The 24568-nt window shown below is 38.3% G+C and overlaps 1 protein-coding gene across 4 annotated transcripts in view; it reads right to left on the bottom strand.

The window, feature by feature from the left end:
• Nucleotides 1-3188: 3188 nt before the first annotated feature.
• Nucleotides 3189-24568, bottom strand: part of PPP1R9A (protein phosphatase 1 regulatory subunit 9A) — a 103890-nt gene continuing 82510 nt past the window's right edge. For 2 of the 4 annotated variants that reach the window (XM_063303650.1, XM_063303651.1), the window contains 4 exons: nt 21765-21963; nt 15948-16067; nt 14198-14380; nt 3189-9115 (listed from right to left, as the gene is read on the bottom strand). In XM_063303650.1, coding sequence (XP_063159720.1) covers nt 8903-9115; nt 14198-14380; nt 15948-16067; nt 21765-21963 — 715 coding nt within the window. In that variant the 3' untranslated portion in view covers nt 3189-8902. The remainder of the gene's footprint in view (nt 9116-14197; nt 14381-15947; nt 16068-21764; nt 21964-24568) is intronic. The other 2 variants (XM_063303652.1, XM_063303653.1) reach the window with 1 other exon arrangement.

The following is a 24568-nucleotide window of genomic DNA, read 5'->3' as shown; positions in this document are numbered from 1 at the left end:
GTGTAATGAGCTACAGCTCTAATGTTGAAATTTGAACTGTCATGATTTCTTTTGATAGACTTCTGGGAATTGTACTTTTACACAAAAGTACAAAATGTCTTGAGATTGTTAGCTCTTGAGGACAATAGAACCAATTTCATTTGCAAGGGCTGTGACCTTTTAATATTACTTTGGGGTGGTTAAGGGCATATCTCTACTAGCCCCTAATCACAGCACAAACATGGCCTGCTAACTCAGTTTTGCTCATGACATTGTCTTCCTCTTGTTCCCAGCCCATGAGTACAGCCGGCTGAAGTTGTCCTTAGCTGTATCACTGTTGTGTTTGTCCCTTGTCTGACCCGGTCCAAGAGCAGCCTGAAGGCGTGTTAAGATCTGCTGGTGGCCTGGAACAGAAGCAATAGAAACAGGACAAGGATTGGCAGTGAGGACAACACATTTCAAGCCAGTTTAGCTTTCTGTTGATTCCAGGATGCGTGGATAATAACTCTTATGTAGGAAAAGGCCCTGTGGAAAAATGAATTCTCTAACATCTTTATTGCTGTTTCTGTCCTTTGCTTTTTACCAAAAAATGGTTACAACTAGATTGCTCATAATTTCAACCTTAAATATTTCTCTTTTACCACCCCACCATGAGAAACAAAAAAGTAAGTTGTCATGGTAACAGCCTGTCCCCAGTTACATCTGCCTGTCCCAACAGGTCTGGCAGAGAAGGCGTGCTGGGGGTCCCGCCTGCCAGGGAATTACAATTGGCAGGTCCCAGGAGGCGGGCCTTCTCTGCTGCAGTGCCGGCCTTGCGGAACCTTCTCTGGGAAGTGAGGTTAGTCCCATTCCTCTTCACCTCCCACAAGTCCCTCAAGACCTGGCTAGTGATCAGGCCTGGGGGTCCCAGGAAGATTTTGCAATTGCTCCCTTACTACGGTTAGTATCATCCTCTCCTGTTTTGTGTGTTTTTTATACTTTTAATAATTGTTTTATATGTATTTATTGATTCTTTTTAATTGAATGTTGTTTGCCACCCAGAGTCACTTCTTGTGAGATGGGCAGTTATACAAATCTGATCAATAAATTAAATAAATAAAAACTGGTTATGTGATGATCACGTAATTGGCATGACACTTGTTATTTAGAGGACTACAAGGGCACTGTCAGGCCCACTAGGTAGACCTGTCCAGGAAATCCAGTCCATAGAATGACTGGAACTAGTTTATTGAGAGAGGTTATAGTAACAGAATCTTGCAAGTCTGACTGTGCTGTCTCTCTCTCCTCCTTATGCCCCAATAAATTAAGACGTTTGCAGAACTGCTTCCAAATATCTTGTTTCCAAGGACTTACACAGGGATGGAGAGCTTTGGTCAACTCAAAGGTTGTACCAAATGTGTTGATAATAGCTGCATTCTGAAAGTGGGCTTGGCTAAGACATCTGCTTAGGGAATGTTGGAAGCTTTAAGGAGAGAATTGCCAGAAATAAGGGACCTATTTTAGGTGATTTGGAGAGCAGCACATTTCTGACTTCAATTTTTGCCATCACCCTACCCCAGTTAGATAAATTTAAAAGAAGTGGATAAGATATATCTGGCAAAATGCAGGCCTTGCTGCATCCACCACTGAGCCATCTACACCTGCACTTGGGTGACCCACTGGTCTTACACCGTGTGTGTGTTGGGGGCGGGGGAGTTTTGCTGCCAATGTTTCCTGAGTGCCTCACAATGTCCCAGGTTTACATCCAAACTAGTGGTGTGACACAACAATCATTGCAGCCTGTGACCTGGACAACAACTGATGTACAGCATCAGAAGGTTTGGGGGCTGGATCCAAGGAGCATTATTTTCTTTCATCACATATTCAGTATTTATGGTAACTGTGAAGCTTTCTGTTTTGGCAAATGAAACATCTCATATACAATGTCTTTCATTTGCTATCTTTCTGATGCCACACTCATCTTTCTAATTTGTAATGCTTCCATCAAATAGTTTGCCTGATTTTTCATGGGATTTTAAAATAGTACTTGGAACAGTTCCACTGCAATCAGTAGTATTCAACTTAGTCCCATGATAATCTTAAATATTTGATTTTGGTGGATATATGAAGTATAACTCCAACCTGTTGGATTTTTACTTATTCCTTTATATGAACTGTTTGGAGAATTTTTAAATTTCTGTCTTTAAAGACTGCATTGAAATAAAGACAAGGACAACCTACAGGTAGTCCTCACTTAATGGCCACAATTGGGACTGGAATTTTGGTTGCTGAACAAAGTGGTCATTAAGCAAATCCAACCTGATTTTATGACCTTTTTTGCTGTTTGTCAAGCAAATCATTGTGGTCATTAAGTGAACCACATGGTTGTTAAGCAAATCATCTGGTTCCCCATTGATTTTACTTCCCAGAAACCAGCTAGGAAGGTTGAAAATTGTGATTGTGTGACCCCAGGTTGCTGTGATGGTTGTAAATACAAACCAGTTGCCAAGCACCTAAATTATGATCATGTGACTGCGGGGACACTGTGATGGTCCTAAGTGCGAGGAGCGGTCACAAGTCGGTTTTCCCAGCACCATTGTAAGTACAAACTGTCACTAAACAAATGGCCATTAAGTGAGGACTACCTGTACTATCATTTTATCTATTTTACTCTATGCAATCCTGTTTAAAAAAAATACTCTCGAGCTGAGTGTGACTTCTGGTGACTTACATGGGAATGCCCATGTAGTGTATTAGGCAGCATTTCACTTTTAGTTTTTAATTTTCCAGTTTGGACTACAACTCAAAAATTTTGTGGTCTCCCATATAAGTACGAACAAGCTCTGGATCTACTTAGATCCCCCCTCCCAAACTCAGGCATGTTTGGCTATATATTACCTTCTAAGATGGGTAAATATGCTACAAGCAAACAATGTTTTAAACGCTTATCACCCACTTTGTCTTTGTTGGCACAGTAATTCATATAATAGTAATAGGGAGATTTTTGATGAATTTCTCAAATCTCAGGCACAGCCCTTTTTAATTTTCTTTGTACTGGCCACTTTCTGAAGGAAGAGCTGAGAATTCTTGAAGCAGCAGCAACTGTAGTTCAAGACTGAAGTTCATTTCCTTTTGCACTATAGACAGAATTACATTTAAGTCTGATCTGGATTTTTCCCATAACTTTGGTAAGATGGCAACCACCCACCTCAAAATGACAATTCAACTGATGAGTTTCAGTATTCTTTTATTGCATTCATTGTCTAACAATAGTCATTGGCAATAAAGTTATATACATTAACAAATCAATCACAAACTTTAAAAATCTGTAAGAATACAAAGGGCAACCGCCTTTTTTTTTGTTCTTCTTTATTTTAATACCTCCAAGTAACTAAATGTAGAGAGAACATTTTCCTGGGAAGTTATTTAACAAAAAATTGAGAAAGTACTAGCATAGCACTGCAGCATCTTTCATGCAGATGATTTGACACCTAGATGTACAAAATTAAGTATCAGGATTACATGCAATTAATACATTAAAACTTCCAAACATAGTGCTGCCATTCATTCCCTTTTGACCAACAAACCAATGTTTAAAGCAGTGGGGCACAGGGCAGAGAGGATTTGCATTTCAGCTGCTCGAATTTAGGAACGTATTTTGTTCTGGAATATGGATTTACAAAAACAGGAACTAAAATGTGAAACAGTGAGAAAAATATTTCTATTTGTGAGAATTTCTGTGTGTTTAGTTTCCTTCCTTTTCATTTCAACTGTTTTTGTCTTTTGTTGAGGGGAGGGGATCAGCTTAAAGTCTTGAGTTATCCTAGCCCTGAGTAGCAAAACTCCATCCAAAACTAACCACTCTGAGCTGCCTTGACCTTCTGAAATTAAAAATTGATAACTCAACAGCACCTCCACCCAACAATATCATAATTTCACTAGATTCTGTAAGAGTTACTTTTTCTTAATTCTTTTATTTCTTGAGAGTCACTGCATTATGAAGATAACATCATAAGGATATGAACAAATTATGAGAACGTATTTTGACGCCTTTCTAAAGTGACTGCCCCAGGTGCTGGAATGGGAGATTTTACCATGAGGAAGACATATATTACTGTTGCCTCCCACATCACTTGGATCTTCCAGTGTTACCCTCATAGCAACATATAAACAATAAGGATAGCAAATTTATCGAAAGACCTGGTTATTGCATAATAGTGTTTGGTGGAGTTTCTTTTCTAAAAGTCCAGATGAAAGAAGCAGCCGCTATCACTAAAAAAAATAATAATAAAGTTCAACGGCTAATAAGATACATGCACTTTGTAACTGACACCCACAAGTCTTTTCCAGTAAAAGAATCTCTCTTATGTCCAAGACAATGTTGGACAGCTCAGGGCTGCATCAGATTTCCAAATGGATATTGTTCCAATGTCAGAGGAATACAATAAAATCAAGAAAAAACATTAACTATGTATGATTTAGCAATATAGATATTGGTTGGACAAGTCATTTGTGAAATCACAATATGGCTCAGTAAAAAACTGCTTAAAATTTCCAACAGATTTCAAGCATACAATTTACAAAATACGAAAACAATGGTTTCTTTTTAGTTGCATTACACTGATCCAACCAAAAAAATTCCACCATAATGTTGTTAAAGATATCCAGAGGAAACATTCATAAATGTAACTTTAGGAGAGCATTTTCCTTAAAATCTCAGATCCCACATTAAATTCTTGAAAGGCAGTTTCACTCACTAATGCACAGGACAGGGCATGCCTAGATTTCTTCTGTGCAACATGGCTAAAAGCAACCCTTGTGATTTGGTGGGTTGTATAAGTCTACACACACAGAGCGGACTCTCCCAAAATTCAATATATTGTGTAAAGGTATATAAACAAGTAAGCGCCTTCCCTTAAGAAGTCTCATTTCCTGGATTGGCCATTGGCAAAGAAGCTACATTCCTGCATCAAAATGCCTGGCTGCCAGCTATGCAAAACTATTCCTCACTCAGATGCCTGCTTGACAACACCCTGGAAACTGCTGTATTGACTCAGTGGTCAGTAGTATAGCAAGTGCTCTGACAAATCATTTTTAGGCAAAGGACCAATTTCAGTCAATCAGCCAAGGTTTTAGAAGTGCAAATGTGAGGCAGTAGAAGAGAGGCCAACTGTTACCTTGTAAATGACATACCATTGCTAAAGAGTTCTCTTCTACCCTTTAAGTTGAATAACTGCAAAATGTCAAACAACACCTTTAAACAAAAAGTTATGTTAAAGAAGTTAAATAGTGATTCAAGGGGTCTCTTTGGATTTTTAGTTTTGTGACTATTTTAACTAACATGTGAGACTAGCACAATGAAAGAACAGCAGCAGCAGGAAAACTTTTATTTCTCAACCATTTCTGCCTTAGTTCAGGAAGGACACAACATAGGTGCAAAGCAACAAAGCTTATACTCCAAAGAGGGAAAGGCCCATCTAAAAGTACCAATATGTAGGGTTATTTTGCAAGCAACGCTCTCTCCAGCTACTTTAGCTGGACCGCCCATAGGCTTTGGTAAGCTCTTACATGTCTTTTAGGTTTCCCTAGCCCCATTCCCAGTGGGTAACTTTAGTCAGGGCTGTACCATTAAGGGTTTTTCTTTACAGGTAAATGGGAGCCTTGTGAAGGTTCACTCTGCAACCAAAACACACGAGTGCTCCTTTAAGCAGTGAAGGTAAGCAGCTGTTGAATCATCACAGTTTGGATGGATCCTGTGTAAGGGAAGAGATGGAGAAGGACCTCGTACTTTGGGGCAGGGATTGCTAATCTTCTTTCAGGAGATCTTCAGTTACTATTCTTCTAGTAATTTGGATACAGTCTGGCAGTCAGTGCTGTCTATATGTACTTGATCTGTTTCTGAACATTTCAGGATTTGCAGTCTCTGAGCCAACAAGGGAAGAAAGAAAGACTTCTTCCTGTGAAAAGCTATGGGTCTGCAATAATTCAGACAATCACTAGATGACAGCAAAGATATATTAAAACACTCTTTCCTGCAATCTAATGGCCATTGAATGCTTACAGTCTGAAGTGGTAGCCCTTTTCCTGTTTAATATAGGAATTCAATCCATGAATCAGCCCTGCCTTTCAGTTATGCCTCCACCTAGTTGTGAACCTGGTTTCTTCAAAGAGCCAGACATCTAACCACTATAGATTGCCAATATCTAAAGTAATTGGGTTTCCTTTAATGGTTGTCTAACAAGAGCTAAAGAAGTGCACTCTACCACCATTTGTGCTTGTGAAGGAGAAAAGTGTAGTTGTTAGGCAGATGTGAAAAACCAGGTTCACTTTTCCTATGGCAATTCTTGTTAAAAAAAAATGATAAGTGGAGAGAGATTAGAAGCACTCTCACAAACACTTGGAGGGAAGTGGAGATAAAAAAAAAGAACAGCAGCAAATAAAATATAATTTGGTTCTCACCAGCAAGGACCAAGGTTTTGTTTGGTCCATTCTGTATCTGTTATTTATCCTACTGGATGTTCTTAAGTATAAAGGTTATTTTTATTTTTTTTAAAACGGTTAAAATTCAATGCTCAGTTCTAAAATTACCACAAAACAGAAAACGAAATAAGGGGATAAGTACAGAACATATATCAATTTAGTTATCTGCAACATTACACAATTTACACAGCAGGAATGCAAAATGGTTCTACAGAGCAATATATAGTCCTTAGAACTATAGAATCTTAGAAATACAAAGTAAAGAATATAAATTATATAAAGGAGAGGAACATGCCCATACTGATATATACATCCATCTTAAATTACCAGCCTGTAAACATAACTAAAACAGAAGAAGTGCATTTAATGCTGTAACTAACTTCACAGTTAAAAGAATACGTTGCTAGATTTCTTTCAGATACCATTCTTTTGCCCAAACAGAACCTTTAAACCTCTAAAATAAACCAAGAATGGAGTTTGACCATTCTCAGATTTTTCTGTTCAATCTGTCTCCCAGAGGACAAGTACCTTACATTCTGTGGTTTTTACTTTTGTACTCTTGGTCCTTTCTGGTACAAAAAGAAGTGTTAGGACCTTCAAGTTATCAAAAGTTGGCAGAGCTTTGTTATTATAGCTGTAGGTTTCAACTTGAATATTGCAACATGAACATGGAATTACTGCGTATGATTGGAGAGGAACAAGGATCCTGACAATTATAAAATTTATGTAGCATGTAGAGCAAGGCATAACAAAGCTACTGAGACTGAAATGGAAAGTTGACCTCCTGTAGTTAAGAAATTCTCTTGTAGCAGTCCAGAATTAAGTCCAGGTAAGCCTTAAGTAAAATCTGGATGCTAGCTTAATGATAATCAAGCTTCTTTTAAAGTGTTCATTCTTTAAAGCCAACTATCTGCTTCCAAAAACATCCAGTTCCTAGCTCTATATAATGCAGTACCAGCAAAAACAAACAAAAACAAAACCCTACACTAAACTTGGTTAGAACGAATCTTATCTGTACTAATTAATCAATTAAAAGAAGCTGAGGCTATGGTCCATTATTCGGTAAAATATTAACAGCTGCAATTCAAACAAAAATATTTTTAAAGTCCTATTAATTTTAAAGGAGGGAAGAGTTAAGTGCATGGTCAAATCTCTCCAATGAAATCAATACAATTTTAAAGAGCTTACTTTCAGCTGGATCATCCCCTCAATGCTTAAGAAGTAGAATTCTTAAGTCAAGTAGTACAATGTTTTCTGACCCACCCATTTAAGCCTGAGCTTCCAATCCTATTTATTCTGCTTAAGGGGAAAAAATCCAGACTGCACTTTTATAGCTACATAGCTTTTTTATCCTAGTATTTTATTACAGGACATTGAAGTTTAAAACACACACTGCCATTTAAATAGCAAATTTTCTTTCTTCTTCTTCTTTTTTAAAAGAGAATTTTATTTGAAGGTGACTTTGAAAGTCACTTTCAGGAGGTGAAACCTCAACTCTGCCAAGGAGCATAATCAATTTCTACTTCTGGGTTAAGGAAAGCCAAAGGGTGGATCATCTTGCTGATCAAAAAATGTGAATTCTTTGTTGGGGAAAAAAGAGAGGGGTAGCATGCTACAGGGAAGTGTAATTAAATACCTTCCTCAAGGAGAACACTGAAAAATCGTACTTTAATACAAACCAACCTAGATTTAGAAATCCATACTTAAAAATCCAGGGAGTAAATGTTACTCTCTAGTGTCACATGGCAGATTAAGGCCTTGCTTCCATTGATCTTCAGCTACAGTTCCTGGATGGGGAAAAATATGGGGTGCTGATGAGGGAAGGACTGCCTTCCCTTCTGAAGTGCAGGAAGGTGACTGAACTCTGCCGCTACCTGTTACCTCAATATCATTTCAAATCTTGAAACCACACTGTGCTGGGATGGGGCAGAATCATCTCTGAGCACGGATGTGAAATGAAGCTCATCTGCAGAAGAAAAAATTGAAATTTCGGTGTGGGTTGTTATCCATGTGTAATAACTGATATACAGTTTACCTCTGGTTATCCACCTTTACAGGTCCACAGAAGCTTTTTAACCCTGGCCTGTTTCCAGGGTCACCAAGTTAATAGTGTAAAAGTTACATAACACTGTGTCCAAGTGATTAGGATGGTGGCACAATGTAAATGCGGACAAGCAAGCCAGGCTGGCGTCGGTGGGGTGAGAGAGTTTCAGTAACAATCCCATCCTGACTTGCTAGCTGAGTCATCAGAAAATAAAGTAGCCGTGGTCTGAATTGTCGAATACATCCCAAGTATCAGCATTTCTGCAGGGGCAGGAAACTACAGCAATACAGGATTCGTTTCCCTTTTGTAAAGCTTCAGATATTGATGCAAAGCTTTTTTTGTAATGAAGAAAACCGTGTTCTCTCTTGCTCCCTTGAAGATGTCTTCATGTTCTTAGAAAGCACAGTTCATTCTGGTGTCTCACTGCTCATTAGCCCCCTCAGTTGGTTCTGGTGACTGCTTTTCCAGCCTTCTAGATTTTCTTTGAAACTGCTCATTTTCCTTCTTCCTAAGTTTTTCCCTTTGCTTTTCCATTTTCTCTTGAGCTTTGCGAGCTTTCTCTAGACTTGCTTTCATTTCTTTAATTCTCTTTTTAATCACAGCTCTCTCCTGGGAAGATGTCATACCAAGGGACTAATATTTAAGAAAAATAGAGCAACATTTTAATTTATGGCAAAATTACAGGTCCCTTAAAATATAATTTAGATGTGGTACAGACCACTGTACTGTAAGCAGTGGCTTGGTTTTTAATAGTGTAGTAAATAATAATATCCTTTTGGTCTACCAAAGCAACCCATCCACTATAATAGCAAAATTACACTTATACTTGGGCATAAAGAACAATTAGTCCAATCTTGGTTCACATTTGAGCTTCTCCAGCTCAAAGAATATATGCTGTGATACATGTAGTTCTCACTTAATGACCACAACTGGGACCAGAATTTCAGTTGCTAAGTGAAGCGGTCGTTAAGCGAATCTGACCCAATTTTATGACTTTTTGCAGCAGTCATTAAGCAAATTGCCATGGGCATTAAGCAAACCACATGGCTGTTAAGTGAATCACACGGTTCCCCACTGATTTTGCTTGCCTGAAGCTGGCTGAGAAGGTTGAAAATGGTGATCATGTGACCACAGGACACTGTGACGGTCATAAGTGTGAACCAGTTGCCAAGCACCCAATTTGTGATCATGTGACATGGGGATGCTACAATGGTTGTAAATGCGAGGACAGGTCACAAGTCATTTTTCCCAGCACCGTCCTAAGTCTGAACTATCACCAAATGAATGTTTGTTAAGCAAGGACTACCTGTACTGATAATCAGCCCATTAACATTTAACTTTAACCATTTTCCTGCTTCAATATATGTAAGTCCCTATAAATGAACATCTCAATTGTTATTCATCAGCTAGACTGCTCTAAATTAATGGTGCCTTGCTGAGCCAGCATCACCTAGTCTATTTTTGTTGTTGTTCAGTCGTTAAGTCATGTCCGACTCTTCGTGACCCCATGGACCATAGTACACCAGGCCTTCCTGTAAATGCTACTAAAGCTGCTTTCAAATACTCGCTTTCCCATGGGGCCCATCAGGCTCTTGGCTGACTAGTATGCTGAGCCAGAGTGCCAGATGCCCAGACACCAGCAACCATTCAAAGAGTGATCACATCTAGTTCCAAAAAGGCTAGGGGGCTCAATATGAGTAACAGGCATTCCAGTGGGCCAGAGTGTTTTTGCAGAGCAATAAAAATGCATCTCCAATGGACTATTCAATTCTTGGTCTGGTGCTAGATATAAAAAGAAGCCAGTATCTGGAAGTACTGCTAGACAGTGCTTTATGATATAATGGCTTCAGCCCATGTGGTAAGAGGGCAAAAATATGTGTAGGTCCATCTATAATAGATGTAGGTACATCTATATCCTTCAGCAAAGGATCGTTACCTTGTCGTGGTGCTGGAGCTTGAGCACCTCAATGATGCCATGAGCTAAACCGTGAAGGGCCACCCAAGACGGGAAGGTCATGACAGAGAGGTCAGACTAAATGCGATCCCTGGGGAAGGTAATGGCAACCCACCCCAGTATTCTTGCCGTGAAAACTAAATGGATCAGTACAACCAGAGATATGTCGGTATACCATCGGAAGATGAGACCCCCAGGTCGGAAGATGGTCAAAATGCTACTGGGGAGGAACAGAGGATGAGCTCAACTAGCCCCAGACGTGATGACGCAGCTAGCTCAAAGCCGAAAGGACGGCTAGCGGCCGACGGTGCTGGTGGTGAACGGCGAATCCGATGTTCTAAGGATCAACACACCATTGGAACCTGGAATGTCAGATCTATGAGCCAGGGCAAATTGGATGTGGTTATTGGTGAGATGTCAAGATTAAAGATAGACATTCTGGGCGTCAGTGAACTAAAATGGACTGGAATGGGCCACTTCACATCAAATGACCACCAGATCTACTACTGTGGACAAGAGGACCACAGAAGAAATGGAGTAGCCTTCATAATTAATAGTAAAGTGGCTAAAGCAGTGCTTGGATACAATCCAAAAAACGACAGAATGATCTCAATTCGAATTCAGGGCAAGCCATCTAACATCACAGTGATCCAAATATACGCCCCAACCACAAATGCTGAAGAAGCTGAAGTAGAGCAGTTCTATGAGGATCTGCAGCACCTACTGGACAACACGCCTAAAAGAGATGTTATTTTCATCACAGGAGACTGGAATGCTAAGGTGGGCAGTCAAATGACACCTCGAATTACAGGTAAGTATGGCCTGGGAGAACAAAATGAAGCAGGACATAGGCTGATAGAATTTTGCCAAGACAATTCACTCTGCATAACAAACACTCTCTTCCAACAACCTAAGAGACGGCTTTATACATGGACTTCACCAGATGGACAACACCGAAATCAGATTGATTACATCCTTTGCAGCCAAAGGTGGCGGACATCTGTACAGTCGGTAAAAACAAGGCCTGGAGCTGACTGTAGTTCAGATCACGAACTTCTTGCACAATTTAGGATCAGACTAAAGAGATTAGGGAAGACCCACAGATCAGCTAGATATGAGCTCACTAATATTCCTAAGGAATAAGCAGTGGAGGTGAAGAATAGATTTAAGGGACTGGACTTAGTAGATAGGGTCCCGGAAGAACTCTGGACAGATGTCCGCAACATTGTTCAGGAGGCGGCAACAAAATACATCCCAAAGAAAGAGAAAACCAAGAAGGCAAAATGGCTGTCTGCTGAGACACTAGAAGTAGCCCAAGAAAGAAGGAAAGCAAAAGGCAACAGCGATAGGGGGAGATATGCCCAATTAAATGCAAAATTCCAGAGGTTAGCCAGAAGAGATAAGGAATTATTTTTAAACAAGCAATGCACAGAAGTGGAAGAAGACAATAGGATAGGAAGGACAAGAGACCTCTTCCAGAAAATTAGAAACATTGGAGGTAAATTCCAGGCAAAAATGGGTATGATCAAAAACAAAGATGGCAAGGAACTAACAGAAGAAGAAGAGATCAAGAAAAGGTGGCAAGAATATACAGAAGACCTGTATAGGAAGGATAACAATATCGGGGATAGCTTTGACGGTGTGGTCAGTGAGCTAGAGCCAGACATCCTGAAGAGTGAGGTTGAGTGGGCCTTAAGAAGCATTGCTAATAACAAGGCAGCAGGAGATGACGGCATCCCAGCTGAACTGTTCAAAATCTTGCGAGATGATGCTGTCGAGGTAATGCATGCTATATGCCAGCAAATTTGGAAAACACAAGAATGGCCATCAGATTGGAAAAAATCAACTTATATCCCCATACCAAAAAAGGGGAACACCAAAGAATGTTCAAACTATCGAACAGTGGCACTCATTTCACATGCCAGTAAGGTAATGCTCAAGATCCTGCAAGGTAGACTTCAGCAGTTCATGGAGCGAGAATTGCCAGATGTACAAGCTGGGTTTAGAAAAGGCAGAGGAACTAGAGACCAAATTGCCAATATCCACTGGATAATGGAAAAAGCCAGGGAGTTTCAGAAAAACATCTATTTCTGTTTTATTGACTATTCTAAAGCCTTTGACTGTGTGGACCATAACAAATTGTGGCAAGTTCTTAGCGGTATGGGGATACCAAGTCATCTTGTATGCCTCCTGAAGAATCTGTATAACGACCAAGTAGCAACAGTAAGAACAGACCACGGAACAACGGACTGGTTTAAGATTGGGAAAGGAGTACGGCAGGGCTGTATACTCTCACCCTACCTATTCAACTTGTATGCAGAACACATCATGCGACAAGCTGGCCTTGAGGAATCCAAGGCTGGAGTTAAAATCTCTGGAAGAAACATTAACAATCTCAGATATGCAGATGATACCACTTTGATGGCTGAAAGCGAAGAGGAACTGAGGAGCCTTATGATGGTGAAAGAAGAAAGTGCAAAAGCTGGCTTGCAGCTAAACCTCAAAAAAACCAAGATTATGGCAACCAGCTTGATTGATAACTGGCAAATAGAGGGAGAAAATGTAGAAGCAGTGAAAGACTTTGTATTCCTAGGTGCAAAGATTACTGCAGATGCTGACTGCAGTCAGGAAATCAGAAGACGCTTAATCCTTGGGAGAAGAGCAATGCCAAATCTTGATAAAATAGTTAAGAGCAGAGACATCACACTGACAACAAAGGTCCGCATAGTTAAAGCAATGGTGTTCCCTGTAGTAACATATGGCTGCGAGAGCTGGACCATAAGGAAGGCTGAGTGAAGGAAGATCGATGCTTTTGAACTGTGGTGTTGGAGGAAAATTCTGAGAGTGCCTTGGACTGCAGGAAGATCAAACCAGTCCATCCTCCGGGAAATAAAGCCAGACTGCTCACTTGAGGGAATGAAATTAAAGGCAAAACTGAAATACTTTGGCCACATAATGAGAAGACAGGACACCCTGGAGAAGATGCTGATGCTAGGGAGAGTGGAAGGCAAAAGGAAGAGGGGCCGACCAAGGGCAAGATGGATGGATGATATTCTAGAGGTGACGGACTCGTCCCTGGTGGAGCTGGGGGTGTCGACGACCGACAGGAAGCTCTGGCGTGGGCTGGTCCATGAAGTCACGAAGAGTCGGAAGTGACTAAACGAATGAACAACAAACATCTATATGTGCACATATATTTGTCTGGTATACATTTTTACATGGAAAAAATCCTTCTCTACCAATAAACTACCTTGGGAAGGCTTCTGCTGTAAGAGATGGCTTAGAAACATTTTTAAATAGATAAAGCAAATGATCACAACTGTGTTTTCTAAAATCAAAACCACCCAAGGAAATGAACTATGCTAATGGGACTACCATTGATTTTAATGCTACCAAGAGATGCATTCAAACATGAAACATGAGTCAGGATGAAATTCATGACAATGCCACTTGCAGTCCAGAGGTGCAGTATCCCTGGCCATTTCCACAATAAAAAGACTTCTGAAAAATAACAAATTAAACTATGAATATTAAATTGTCTATTGATTTTAATATTTAGCACAGTGGATCTAGCTATGATTTTTAGAGGTAATGAGTTTTCAGAATTTCAATTGTTAGTATTTCAGTTGTGTAATTCAACTTTTCAGCAATTAGCACTATTGCTATACCTTATTGCTACTATCTTCTTACCTCTATATATCAAGATTTTAATTTAAATAATTAAATTCTAAATTATTTTTCCAATACCAAGAAGCAATTACCTTAAGTTTACTGCCATCCAGCTGAAGGAGACGTTCTCCATTTATATTCTGGGCACTGAATTCAGAAACATAATGTTCTAAATTCAGGCTCTTTAACCAGTTAGAGACTTGCTGCACACTCCATTCTTGAACAGCACGATTTGGAAACTGGCTGTGCTTGGGAGATTGTCCATCATCAAGAATCTGTAACAAAAATGTTTCACAGTACAAAGTTCAGAAGAAGAGCTCCATCACCAGCAGCACATCTTCAATATAAATTCAGTAACATTCCCAACTATTTATTTGTGAGACCATATCAAAATTGACCGGATATATAATTCATAAAAATGTGTCTACGGGAAAAAAATCCAGTTGGGTGCTGATTTCACCTAACATTCAACTGCTTAGCATTGCCTGGAGGCAGCAAACATTTGAAAAGATCCTTTTAATATTAGAATTAAAGCCTATTTCTCATTTTACATGCATCCGTCAAAACCATCATGTGCTGATTTATGTAGAATACATCTGGAATGACGAAGTTTCCATCTGACCAAATTTCATGTCATATTTATCATACTGAGAATCTCATCCGAACATTACACAACAGCTTTTACCTATAGTAAGATGCAGCTGAATGAACTCAATACACTATGCAAGAAAATAGTGTTCACGAAGAGCTTACTATTGTCTCACCTCATCATCAATCATATCCAAGCTCTGAGAGGTTCAGCATTAAAAAAAATGGGAAATAAAACGTTATGGAGAGAAATATATTCAGGGCATGTAAAATTGCCTACATAATAAAGATAGGGCTTCCACATCTGGGCTGCTGAAGTTCAGATGATCATTAGATAGCGACAAAGAGACACAGAAATCACTTAACATTTTGCTGCCATCTAGTGGTCTTCTAGGTTTCTGCCCTCCAGATCTGAAAGTCCTAGATCCAGTGTTGCGACAGGTTGAAGATGCCATTAGCAATCTATTTAAATAAGCAAACGTTTGTAACATTTTTTGGTACAGAACCAACAGAATTTTCTCTCTTGTGTTTGTGTGTGTGTGTGTACCTACCAACAGTTTTTTAAGTATAATGGAACTCTAATTAAAAATGCAATTTAACAATATAAATGGTACTTCTTTAAACTCAGTTTTCATGATTCAATATGAATTTACTGTAATTACCTTCCGGAGGGGATGTTAAGCTGTAAAAAACATGCATACATAGATGCATGTGTGTGTATGCATTTTCAATTTTATATGATGGCTTAAATGTCCCTTTTGAATTTATGTACAAGGGTACAATTTTAAAGATCATATACTGTTTTCTGTGTGTCTTTGTGTTGTCCCTGCCCTTCAATTTAAAATGCATTAGGTAATAACAAACTATTTTCTTTCCTGCATGCATTTTAGGATTTCATTTTCTTTAGGCCATATCCATTAAGCTACTGATCATGAACAGCAGATCTAAACAACTATATAAACATTAAATATATAAATATATTGTTGTTGTTATTTATTCATTCAGTCGCTTCCGACTCTTCGTGACTTCATGGACCAGCCCACGCCAGAGCTTCCTGTCAGTCGTCAACACCCCCAGCTCCCCCAGGGACGAGTCCGTCACCTCTAGATTATATTTATAAATATATATAAATAATATATATATATATATATAAATTTATATATATATATAAATATATAAATAGAAATATAAATACTAGTTCACAGGTAGCACAGAACTCATTTCCTGCTACGTAAGTACATGTGGAAAAGGTACCTCATCAGAAGACACTACTATGGAATGTGAAAATCCTGGGGTTTTGGGTTCTGTCCCTAAGCCGCTCAGATCAGCTGAACTAGTGCTGCTGGGACTGAAGTCGTCATTGAAAGTAAAGTTCTGTTTGGAAATAAGAACAAAACAAGGACCATCAAGTCCAACAATAAAGACTAAACCAGCATGATTAGATTTGAACCTGCTAAGATTTCATTAGGCGTGCTTGTAACAATTTGTTCATCTAGGCTGAATAAATTCATCATGTTCATCTAGAATATGAATAGTGACCTTACTTTGAATGTTAAAAAAATGCAATTGCAGCATCATTTTTATATGCTAACAATGAAAATGAAGCCTTGTGTGTTCTCCCAGGTTCATTGTGGTAGATAGCGCTGAACTGAAAGACCTCAATAAACGTTTGGTTTCAACATGGGCGTACACATACTTAAAACTGGAGACCTGTTTATAAAAGACTGGAAACCATTTATAGACTTTTTGCTAAAAATATATAAAAATGAACTGCTGATTTTGGGATTGATTAAAGTGTTTGTTTATAGGAAGAAGGGAACTATGATATGCAATATGGGAGGGTGGAGATAGTAATTTTTGTTTGCTGCAAAGAAGATAGGAAGTCACTTCTTTAGGTATCTTTTTCTTTTACCTTTTTATAATCTTTCTTCTTCTATGTTTCTGAAGTTTTTAAAATCTTTGTTAAATCTTGTAATAAAAATTATTTTTTAAAAAATGGAGACCTAAAACTCTGTGATGGTGGAAAACTTTTTAAACTCCTATCAACTTACCATTATCAGTGGGCTTGCGGTCTTTCCCCGCTTCAGTATTTGCTACCAAGACTATTTGTCCCAAGTGACATTGCAAATCAATTAACAATGGGTTTGACTACCATGATGTAACCTGCAAAGACTTCAAAGTCTTTTCAGCAGATTTTCTGCAAATGGCTGTTGAGAGCAAGAAAGATGGCCTGTATTGTTTTGCTGGCCAACATGGTTAGGACAGTTCCTTGCTTCTGGGATTCTGCATTAGGCTAAATAAAGACAGCCAACCAGAAAACGAACTCATGTTTTAATGAACATTGGTAACAAATTACCAAGTTCATTTGATGAGAGTTGACTAATCAAAAGTGAGAAGAGCAAGAGGATCATGTGATCTGGATTTAAGTTTCAAGGAGGACCTGAAATTAAGCCCTTTTTAATTTTAAAATATCAAAAATGTATTCTCTTTTCTTTGTATGTTATCATTTTTTATCTGGCCTCAAAAGGATGAATCTCTGAAAGGATACACGGCTATTAAGCTTCCCTCACAGTACTTCACAAACGTGTTCTTCTGATGCTTTAAGAAGGGAAACAAATACCATTAAAAAATGGTAGCTGTTATTGGGGGCTCTGATTTTCACTTTGCAGAGTCTCACAACAATGGGCCAAATACAATCTGAAGGGAAAGTGACTCCACCTAGAAACTGCCAAAGTAACTCCCTTGTTGTTATAAAGATAAAGCATGTCCCATTACTAGTGATAAGCCCAATCTCACCAAATCCTTAGAACCTCAGTCAATTCCTCCCCCACACCCCATCCCTGCATGTGTAAAAATTGGGAAGCCAAGAAAAAAGGCAATTTCCCCCACAGTAGTGCTGCATTCAGTTGAGAGCAAAAATGTCCCCCTTAGGAAATGAGTTTATGAAGTACAAATCCAGGGCTGAGCTGAGTGAGCTATGTGGATCAGCAGATAACAAAATGAACTTACGTTTTCCCACAATAAAGCTATTGAGAATTGCCGTCACTGTAGTATTTTCTTTAGCAATAAAATTGTGTGATTTTATTCCTAGCTGCTTCCTAATGAACCCAAAACCTGTAGTATTCTATTTTTGGTCTTAGCATTCTCAAAAACTCTGCACAGGGCTTCAGTTATCCCTACTTTTAGGATGCATCTAAATGCATATCCCTGTTCTCAAATCTTCCCCCAATTTGCATATCCAATCTTTGTGAAGTTTCTCTTCCCCCTCCCTTCCCCACCAACTTAGTGGAAAGTAAATCAAATGCAATTGGGCATAAAATGGGTTTCAAGTAATGGTCTGCAGCAGCAGAATTATAGGATCTGCACAGAATCTAGAACCAGTATGACTTTTTATTACCAGAAGGAGCTGCTTCTTGGTCATATATTAACCTGGTTTAAGACATGTTAAAGAGTCACTGGAAATTGGGCAGCATATAAATTTAATAAACTGATGAAGATGATGACTGGAAGTTGATCTTGAGGTCACTGTCAGATTCAGAATCCCTACTTTTTTACCTCTGATAAAAGTCTTATATACCAGCCTTTCTCAGCTTGATATCCTTCCATTTTCTCAACTAATATGGGACCAAGAATCCATCACGTCTAGACAGGGCTCTGTTGTATGTTATTAAAAATGCTAATACAGATTCTGTTATCTCTGTGTTATGACTGCATTGCTCAAAAAAACAACAGCCATCACCATACACATAAAACTAGAACACAAAATATATTTTGCCCCTTATCAATGCAGTGAAGCAAGCATTACATTTTATAGCACATAGACAAAGAAGCAATTTCTTGTAGAGTGACATTATGGCATGTACATTTGGCAACATTCATCTAAATTGCTATTGGAGAAATTCAACAAGGTCATACATCAGGTTTTCAACACAACAGACAAACAACTGCCTAAATCAAGGTTCCTGTGAAACATTTAATATTCCCTGAAAACAATCAAGCCCACATACTGTTAAAAATGAGCAATGGAAACATCAACAATATACAAATGCATTTATCTATCTGAAAGAGAAACTTAAAAGGTAAACTAAAACAAAGTACTCACATATACAATTCAATACATGTCTGAAGTACTAGCTTGGAAATTTGATGTCCATTTATTTTCTTACTGTTAAGTAAACTGACTTAGTATCATGAGTATGTACGTAAGATTAGTTTAGCTTAGCACAGAAGAGATGTATGATATTATGGGCTTTCTTCTCTAATGTAAATAAAGTAAACAGATAATTTTGGGAGGCCAAACTGCAAACAAGTTATGTTTCATCAATAATTACTGCAACTTACAGACAGTTCCCATTAATACTTGTAAAATACCAGGATCATGATGTGCCGATACTTTTCACTTTACAGGAAGCTATTTTATGGAAAGTAGAACATCATTTTACCTTCTAAACTTTTAGCTACTGGTTTGATTGTCCAAGAAGCTTCTATTAGTAAATGTTGTGCATAATGATCTGAGGTGTAGGTAGTTCTATCTTTTTCTTAAATAATACAGTCTGGGGTGGGGAGCTCACAACTGGTTGAGGAATGAGGCGCTTAACTACTTTGCCCATCATTGATTTTCTAATTTAAATTTTCTCCCTGAAAATTGCTGACAGAACCACTGGGATTAGGAAAAGGCTCAGTTGGTGGTTTGCATTCCTTTTTGACCTTTCTGGACCCACCGCAATTTCTCAGAGTAATTTGGAAACAGAAAACAATTATGGGTTAAAATCTAAATACCATTGTCCAAGCAAGTTACTCTAGTGTATTTGAATAAAAGAAAAACATGCTAGAAAAAAAACCTTATTATTTCCTCTGTTTCTTTCTTGCCCTGATCTGGAATTATCTAATTTTCTTTTCTGTTTTTTTCATGGCAGCTTAAAAGAGAGAATGTCAAAGTATCTCTATATTGCTACTTCATGCACATGAAGAAATATAGCAATGATTCAAAAGTGTGAAATTATGCAACAAACACTTAAATGTAAAATTTTAAAAACCTGTCTCCCCCCCGCTCCTCCAATGCACACTGATGCTAGTTCAATGAATGGCTGTTACTAAGTTTTCAACCATTATTTTTGTCAGGAAATATTCACAAAAGAAGAAAGTGAAAAAACAAGGACAAAGAGAAAGAATAAGGTGACATAGCACACAAATAATAAGATATACAAATACAATAGTTTTATCTTTGCTGCAGGATCCTGACCCTCTTGAAAATTCTGCAACACAAATGCTTGCTCCAGACTCACTTTAAGCTGTCCTGAGCAGGGATTAATAATAGAGCTTTAGTGATTTCAATTTAGGAGTTACAAATTCCCAATTTCTGAGGCCACTGGTATACAACATATTGATGTATCCAAGAACCAGCTGCAATAGTGAAATCAAGATCTGATCATATATATACAAAATGAGAAAATTAGAGACATATTTCCTATTTCACAATCAGGATGGATTCTTTCTCTTTCTCTCTCTCTCTTTCTTTCTTCCAAGTTCTGCTTTATTCAAATGAAGTTCTTTTATATTTAATGCCCTGAGACACAAACAAAGAATAGCTTTGTTCCAGTTCTGACCTCCTTGGTACAATTATTACATTCCATCTGACTACCTTGGAAAAGTACAATTTGTATCATCAGATGTCCAGTTTATATATTCCCCAAATTGCAGCCAAGTCAGAACCAAGGCAAAGAATAGCACAGTGCCCTTGAAACTGGCCCTCAAACTGACTGAGAATCTCTTCAGTTTGAATTTTATTAATATAAATGGAAGAAATATAATAGGATTCTGTTTTAGCAAAGCTTGCAGTGGTGATAGCCCTATCATGTTCCTGATTGTCACCTGAGATGTGTAATATCGAAGCAGGACAGTTACAGCTGTAAACATTTTGCTTCCAATTCCATATGAGTTATGAGATGCTCAGGTAATGAATACAATAATAAATGAAACATGTAATATTTCTTTGAAAAAGGATTACTTGAAGACTACTGTCTTTAAAACAATACAACAGACATAAACACACATTTAAATGGTACGTTTTTCCTTAGTTCAAAGAACTTCAAAATTTAATTTAATTTCATACCCAAGATAAATGAGGAACATCTTGTTCAGTGAAGGTACGAGGAATTATGATAAACAACAGACACATCAACATTTTAATATTTGCCAGTTGATCTTAAAAAATAACATTTGTTTATGGCTCAATAAAATGGTCTTTTTCCCCCATCTTTTTTTAAGGTAATGGAGGCTGGAATTTGAAGGGCCTCTTCCAAACCAATTAAGCCTCTTTACACTTATGATTTATGTTTATTACATTGCAATCGTGCTTTTTCCCCATAGGTACAAGGAAGTACATAGCAAGTTGCATTTTTAACAACTTGTCTGAGAGCCCCTGATGACTACGACAATATGTACAGAGAACTCAGTGGAAGCAAATGGCTGGAGGAAAGAGAACAGACTTTTTCACCATTTCATTTGGCTTCCATGCAGGGGAAGGCTCTGTCCCTCATCTGCCAACCTGATCAGTGAAAAACACTGCTTTTCAAACTTGCAAGAAGAGATAATCGGATACTTCCTGGTGGGAGCTAGTCACCATTCCTTCAGCTAACTTACCCTCCTCCATTTTTTTCCCCCAACCGCAACTTTTAATGCTAAGATTTTTTTTACACCTGTTGTCTCTTTGGCAGTCTGTTACTTGCTTCAACTACTCAAGCTTAGAAACTTCATGGACACATTTCAAACTAATAAAGCCAGAGAGGTATGGTGGCAGTTGCCATGGAGAATTTTTGGCTACCTCTACACAGTGAGAAATTATGCAGATTAATTAAATACTTAAATACTATATGAACCCAGCAATGTATCACAGCTATCCTGAGCTTTACTCTGCTAAAATACATAAAAGAGACAGAAGATAAAGGAAATACAATGTTTAAGACATGTTTCTGCTGTACAGTTAGCACATTATAGTTAGCATGTGGTCATTATAATGGACCTGCTTATGCCATTCCATGAGCTGGAGATAAGGTACTTCGTATTTTGTACCTTGGACCCTTTTTTAGCAGGACTTAGATTTTCAGAGGAAGGATCAGTTGAACTGGAAGGTGAAGGCAAGTTGCTGGAAGAATTGGATTTCCTGCTGCTCTCTCCATACCATATGAATGGAACAGAGTTATGAGGGAGAGAGGATGACTTGATTAAGAAGGGTCTACTTGCTGAACATTCCAACAGTTCCTCAGTTGTCCTGTTTAACACAAGTAGGAAGGTACATAGATTACATTTTAAAATGTTAAGAAAAGCACAGCCAAAATAATACACACATTGTGGAGTTTTTGGTGCTCTCTGTGCTTGATTGTTTGCTTCATTACCCAATTAGGTAACATCATCAGTCCGTGAGTGTAGTGTTTGCTGGAGCTTATATATAGTAGCTTGCCCTGCCAGCTTTGGTGGGGTATAGTTTCCTCCTTGGTATTACCAAGAAAAAACGGGCATCTACAACATACAATGCAAAGACTGTAACAGCCACTATGTAGGACAGACAGGCATAAGACTAGCAGAGCGCATCCACAAATACCAACTAGCTGTCCTAACTGCCAGGAAATACGCTGAGACAAGGAACTGGTCTCTAATGTTTTATTGCTTGTACATAACAGGAATCCTAACAAACTGAAGAAGTGTGGGAAAAACCCAGCCATATAAACCCCAAAGGTTAAGGCGGTCCCGATCTGTGTCTCTTTGAATGGCTACCTAATTCCTCAGTGCTACGCATGCGCTTTACAGCCTGGATGGGAGCCCCCTGCTCGCCATCCTTACTCATGACACTAGCAATCAGAAGTCATGACAAATACTCCATAATCTCCATAAACAACACATGGACAAACTCAACCACATTTTCAACTGCGATACTATTAACATCTCAGACCAAGCCAAATCCAAAAATGTTAGGGAATTCCTGGAAGCTTGGAAATTAGACAAATCAGCCAACAATAAACACAGAGATAAACCACATTTACACACCATTCAAAAAAAAAAGACAGCAAAAAACCTAGAAAGGAAAGAAAAAGACTAGAACACATCCCTTCCAGCAGCCAACATTTAGATAAGCAAGGGTCAACATCAGACAAACAGGCAGAAAACAATACTCTAATCAAGGAACTACCAAAGAGCAAACTATACTCTACCAAAACTGGCAGGGCAAGCTACTGTATATAAACAGGCAGCAAATCCCACACTCACTCACTCTGATGACATTACCTAGTTGGGTAATGAAATGTCTGCAAGCAAACAACCAAGCTCAGAGAGCACCAAGAATGCCACAGTTCAACCTCGAGATACAGATATTCCCTTCTACTGGAATACACACATTATATGGCAATGGAAACTGTATACAGGAAACTAGGTTGGGGTTTTTTGTTTTTGCTATTTTGGCAGTACTGTATAATTTAAGTATTTCAATGCAGTACAGGGCTGTTAGAGAAGGCCCCTATTTTTTCACCAGGTCCAGTTGGTCCACAAACTGCAACCTGTAACTGCTGAAAGCAGATTTGATCTTAGTTATGCATGCCTACCTTAAAACTATCACAGCAGGTGACAGTGCTTGGCTAACTTTGCCTGGGCTTGGGGCTGGTTAGTATTCCAGGGAACACTAGGGCTAGACCGAGAATAGAAATAGAAATATGTCCATGAAGTTACCAGGAGTTGAGGTCATCTCAAATTAGACTTTACTTTTTAATATTTAATACCTAGATTGAACTATTCCATTGTTCTCCCTGTTGGGCTGGTATTAAGTTTTATTGGCAATTGAGTGCAAAATGTAGTGGCCAAAATTTTGGCAATGATGATAAATGATGTTTATAACACTTACATGGTTTGAAACCATCTTAGCTGATGGACTCTTCTCATTGACATCAACCTACTTAGCTCTTTTATTGGCTTCGGCTCTTGGTCCTTTCCTGTTCACTATATGGTTGACAGGCTCAAGCAAGCAACCACTAAATTTACTGTAAACCATTAAGATCATACATCTCAGTGGTATAATAAGTTTAATAAGTAAATAAGCAACAGGATTGCCCCTAAAAAAGATGCAGCAGGTCCGACTTCACTTATTTTTAGTTCCCTTATTACAACTGATTACAGACTTCTAAAGGAAAAATTGCTTTGTTTTATTGTTTTGCTGCTGCTTTTAGTGTTATGTTATGGATCTAGTTTAGGGTAGTTTGTGTTTTAGATTTGTCTCATTGATTTTAACTATACATTATTTGGAATGCATATATGCAGACTATCAGTCTCTCAGTTTGTGTGTATAAATGTGGAAAAATAGAAAGAAAAAGAGATTGAGAGAAAGGACTGTAGGTTTTTGATTTGTTATAATATCCTATGAACTATTTCTAGATAGTACTTTGTTACAAAATTTTGCTACTTTAAGCTACATATTCATTTTATTTGAACGAAAGTCAGTAATATACTTCCAGCAGGGCTAACAATTGGGTTTTTAGTTTCCACTATGCTGAGAAAGCAGATGCTGTTTCCAAGAAAAAGGATCACTTTGATCCACAGGTTGGACTGAATTGTGCTTTCTGCTGCTCATAACAAACCACTGGGCATGAGAACATAGTAAATTAGGTTTTTAAAAAATTGCTTGTTGATAAAGCCTATCTAGAGACATAATCTTCCATTGTTCTGAATAGGTAAGTAGCGTTAAAATCAGTTTGCAGTCAATCTATAAGTGAGGACTGAGGGAAGGAAACAAAAAGGGCTCCTAACAATAATTGTTGATGTGGATTCAGTAACTGAAATACACAGCAAAGTTCAATAGTTAATTAGGAAGACCACTGCCATTCTGTTGCAAA

The sequence above is a fragment of the Candoia aspera genome, chromosome 4, assembly GCF_035149785.1.
Source record: "Candoia aspera isolate rCanAsp1 chromosome 4, rCanAsp1.hap2, whole genome shotgun sequence".
Classification (NCBI taxonomy): Eukaryota; Metazoa; Chordata; class Lepidosauria; order Squamata; family Boidae; genus Candoia; species Candoia aspera.
Note: the sequence above shows the minus strand (reverse complement) of the source record. Positions and strands in the feature narration are given on the sequence as shown.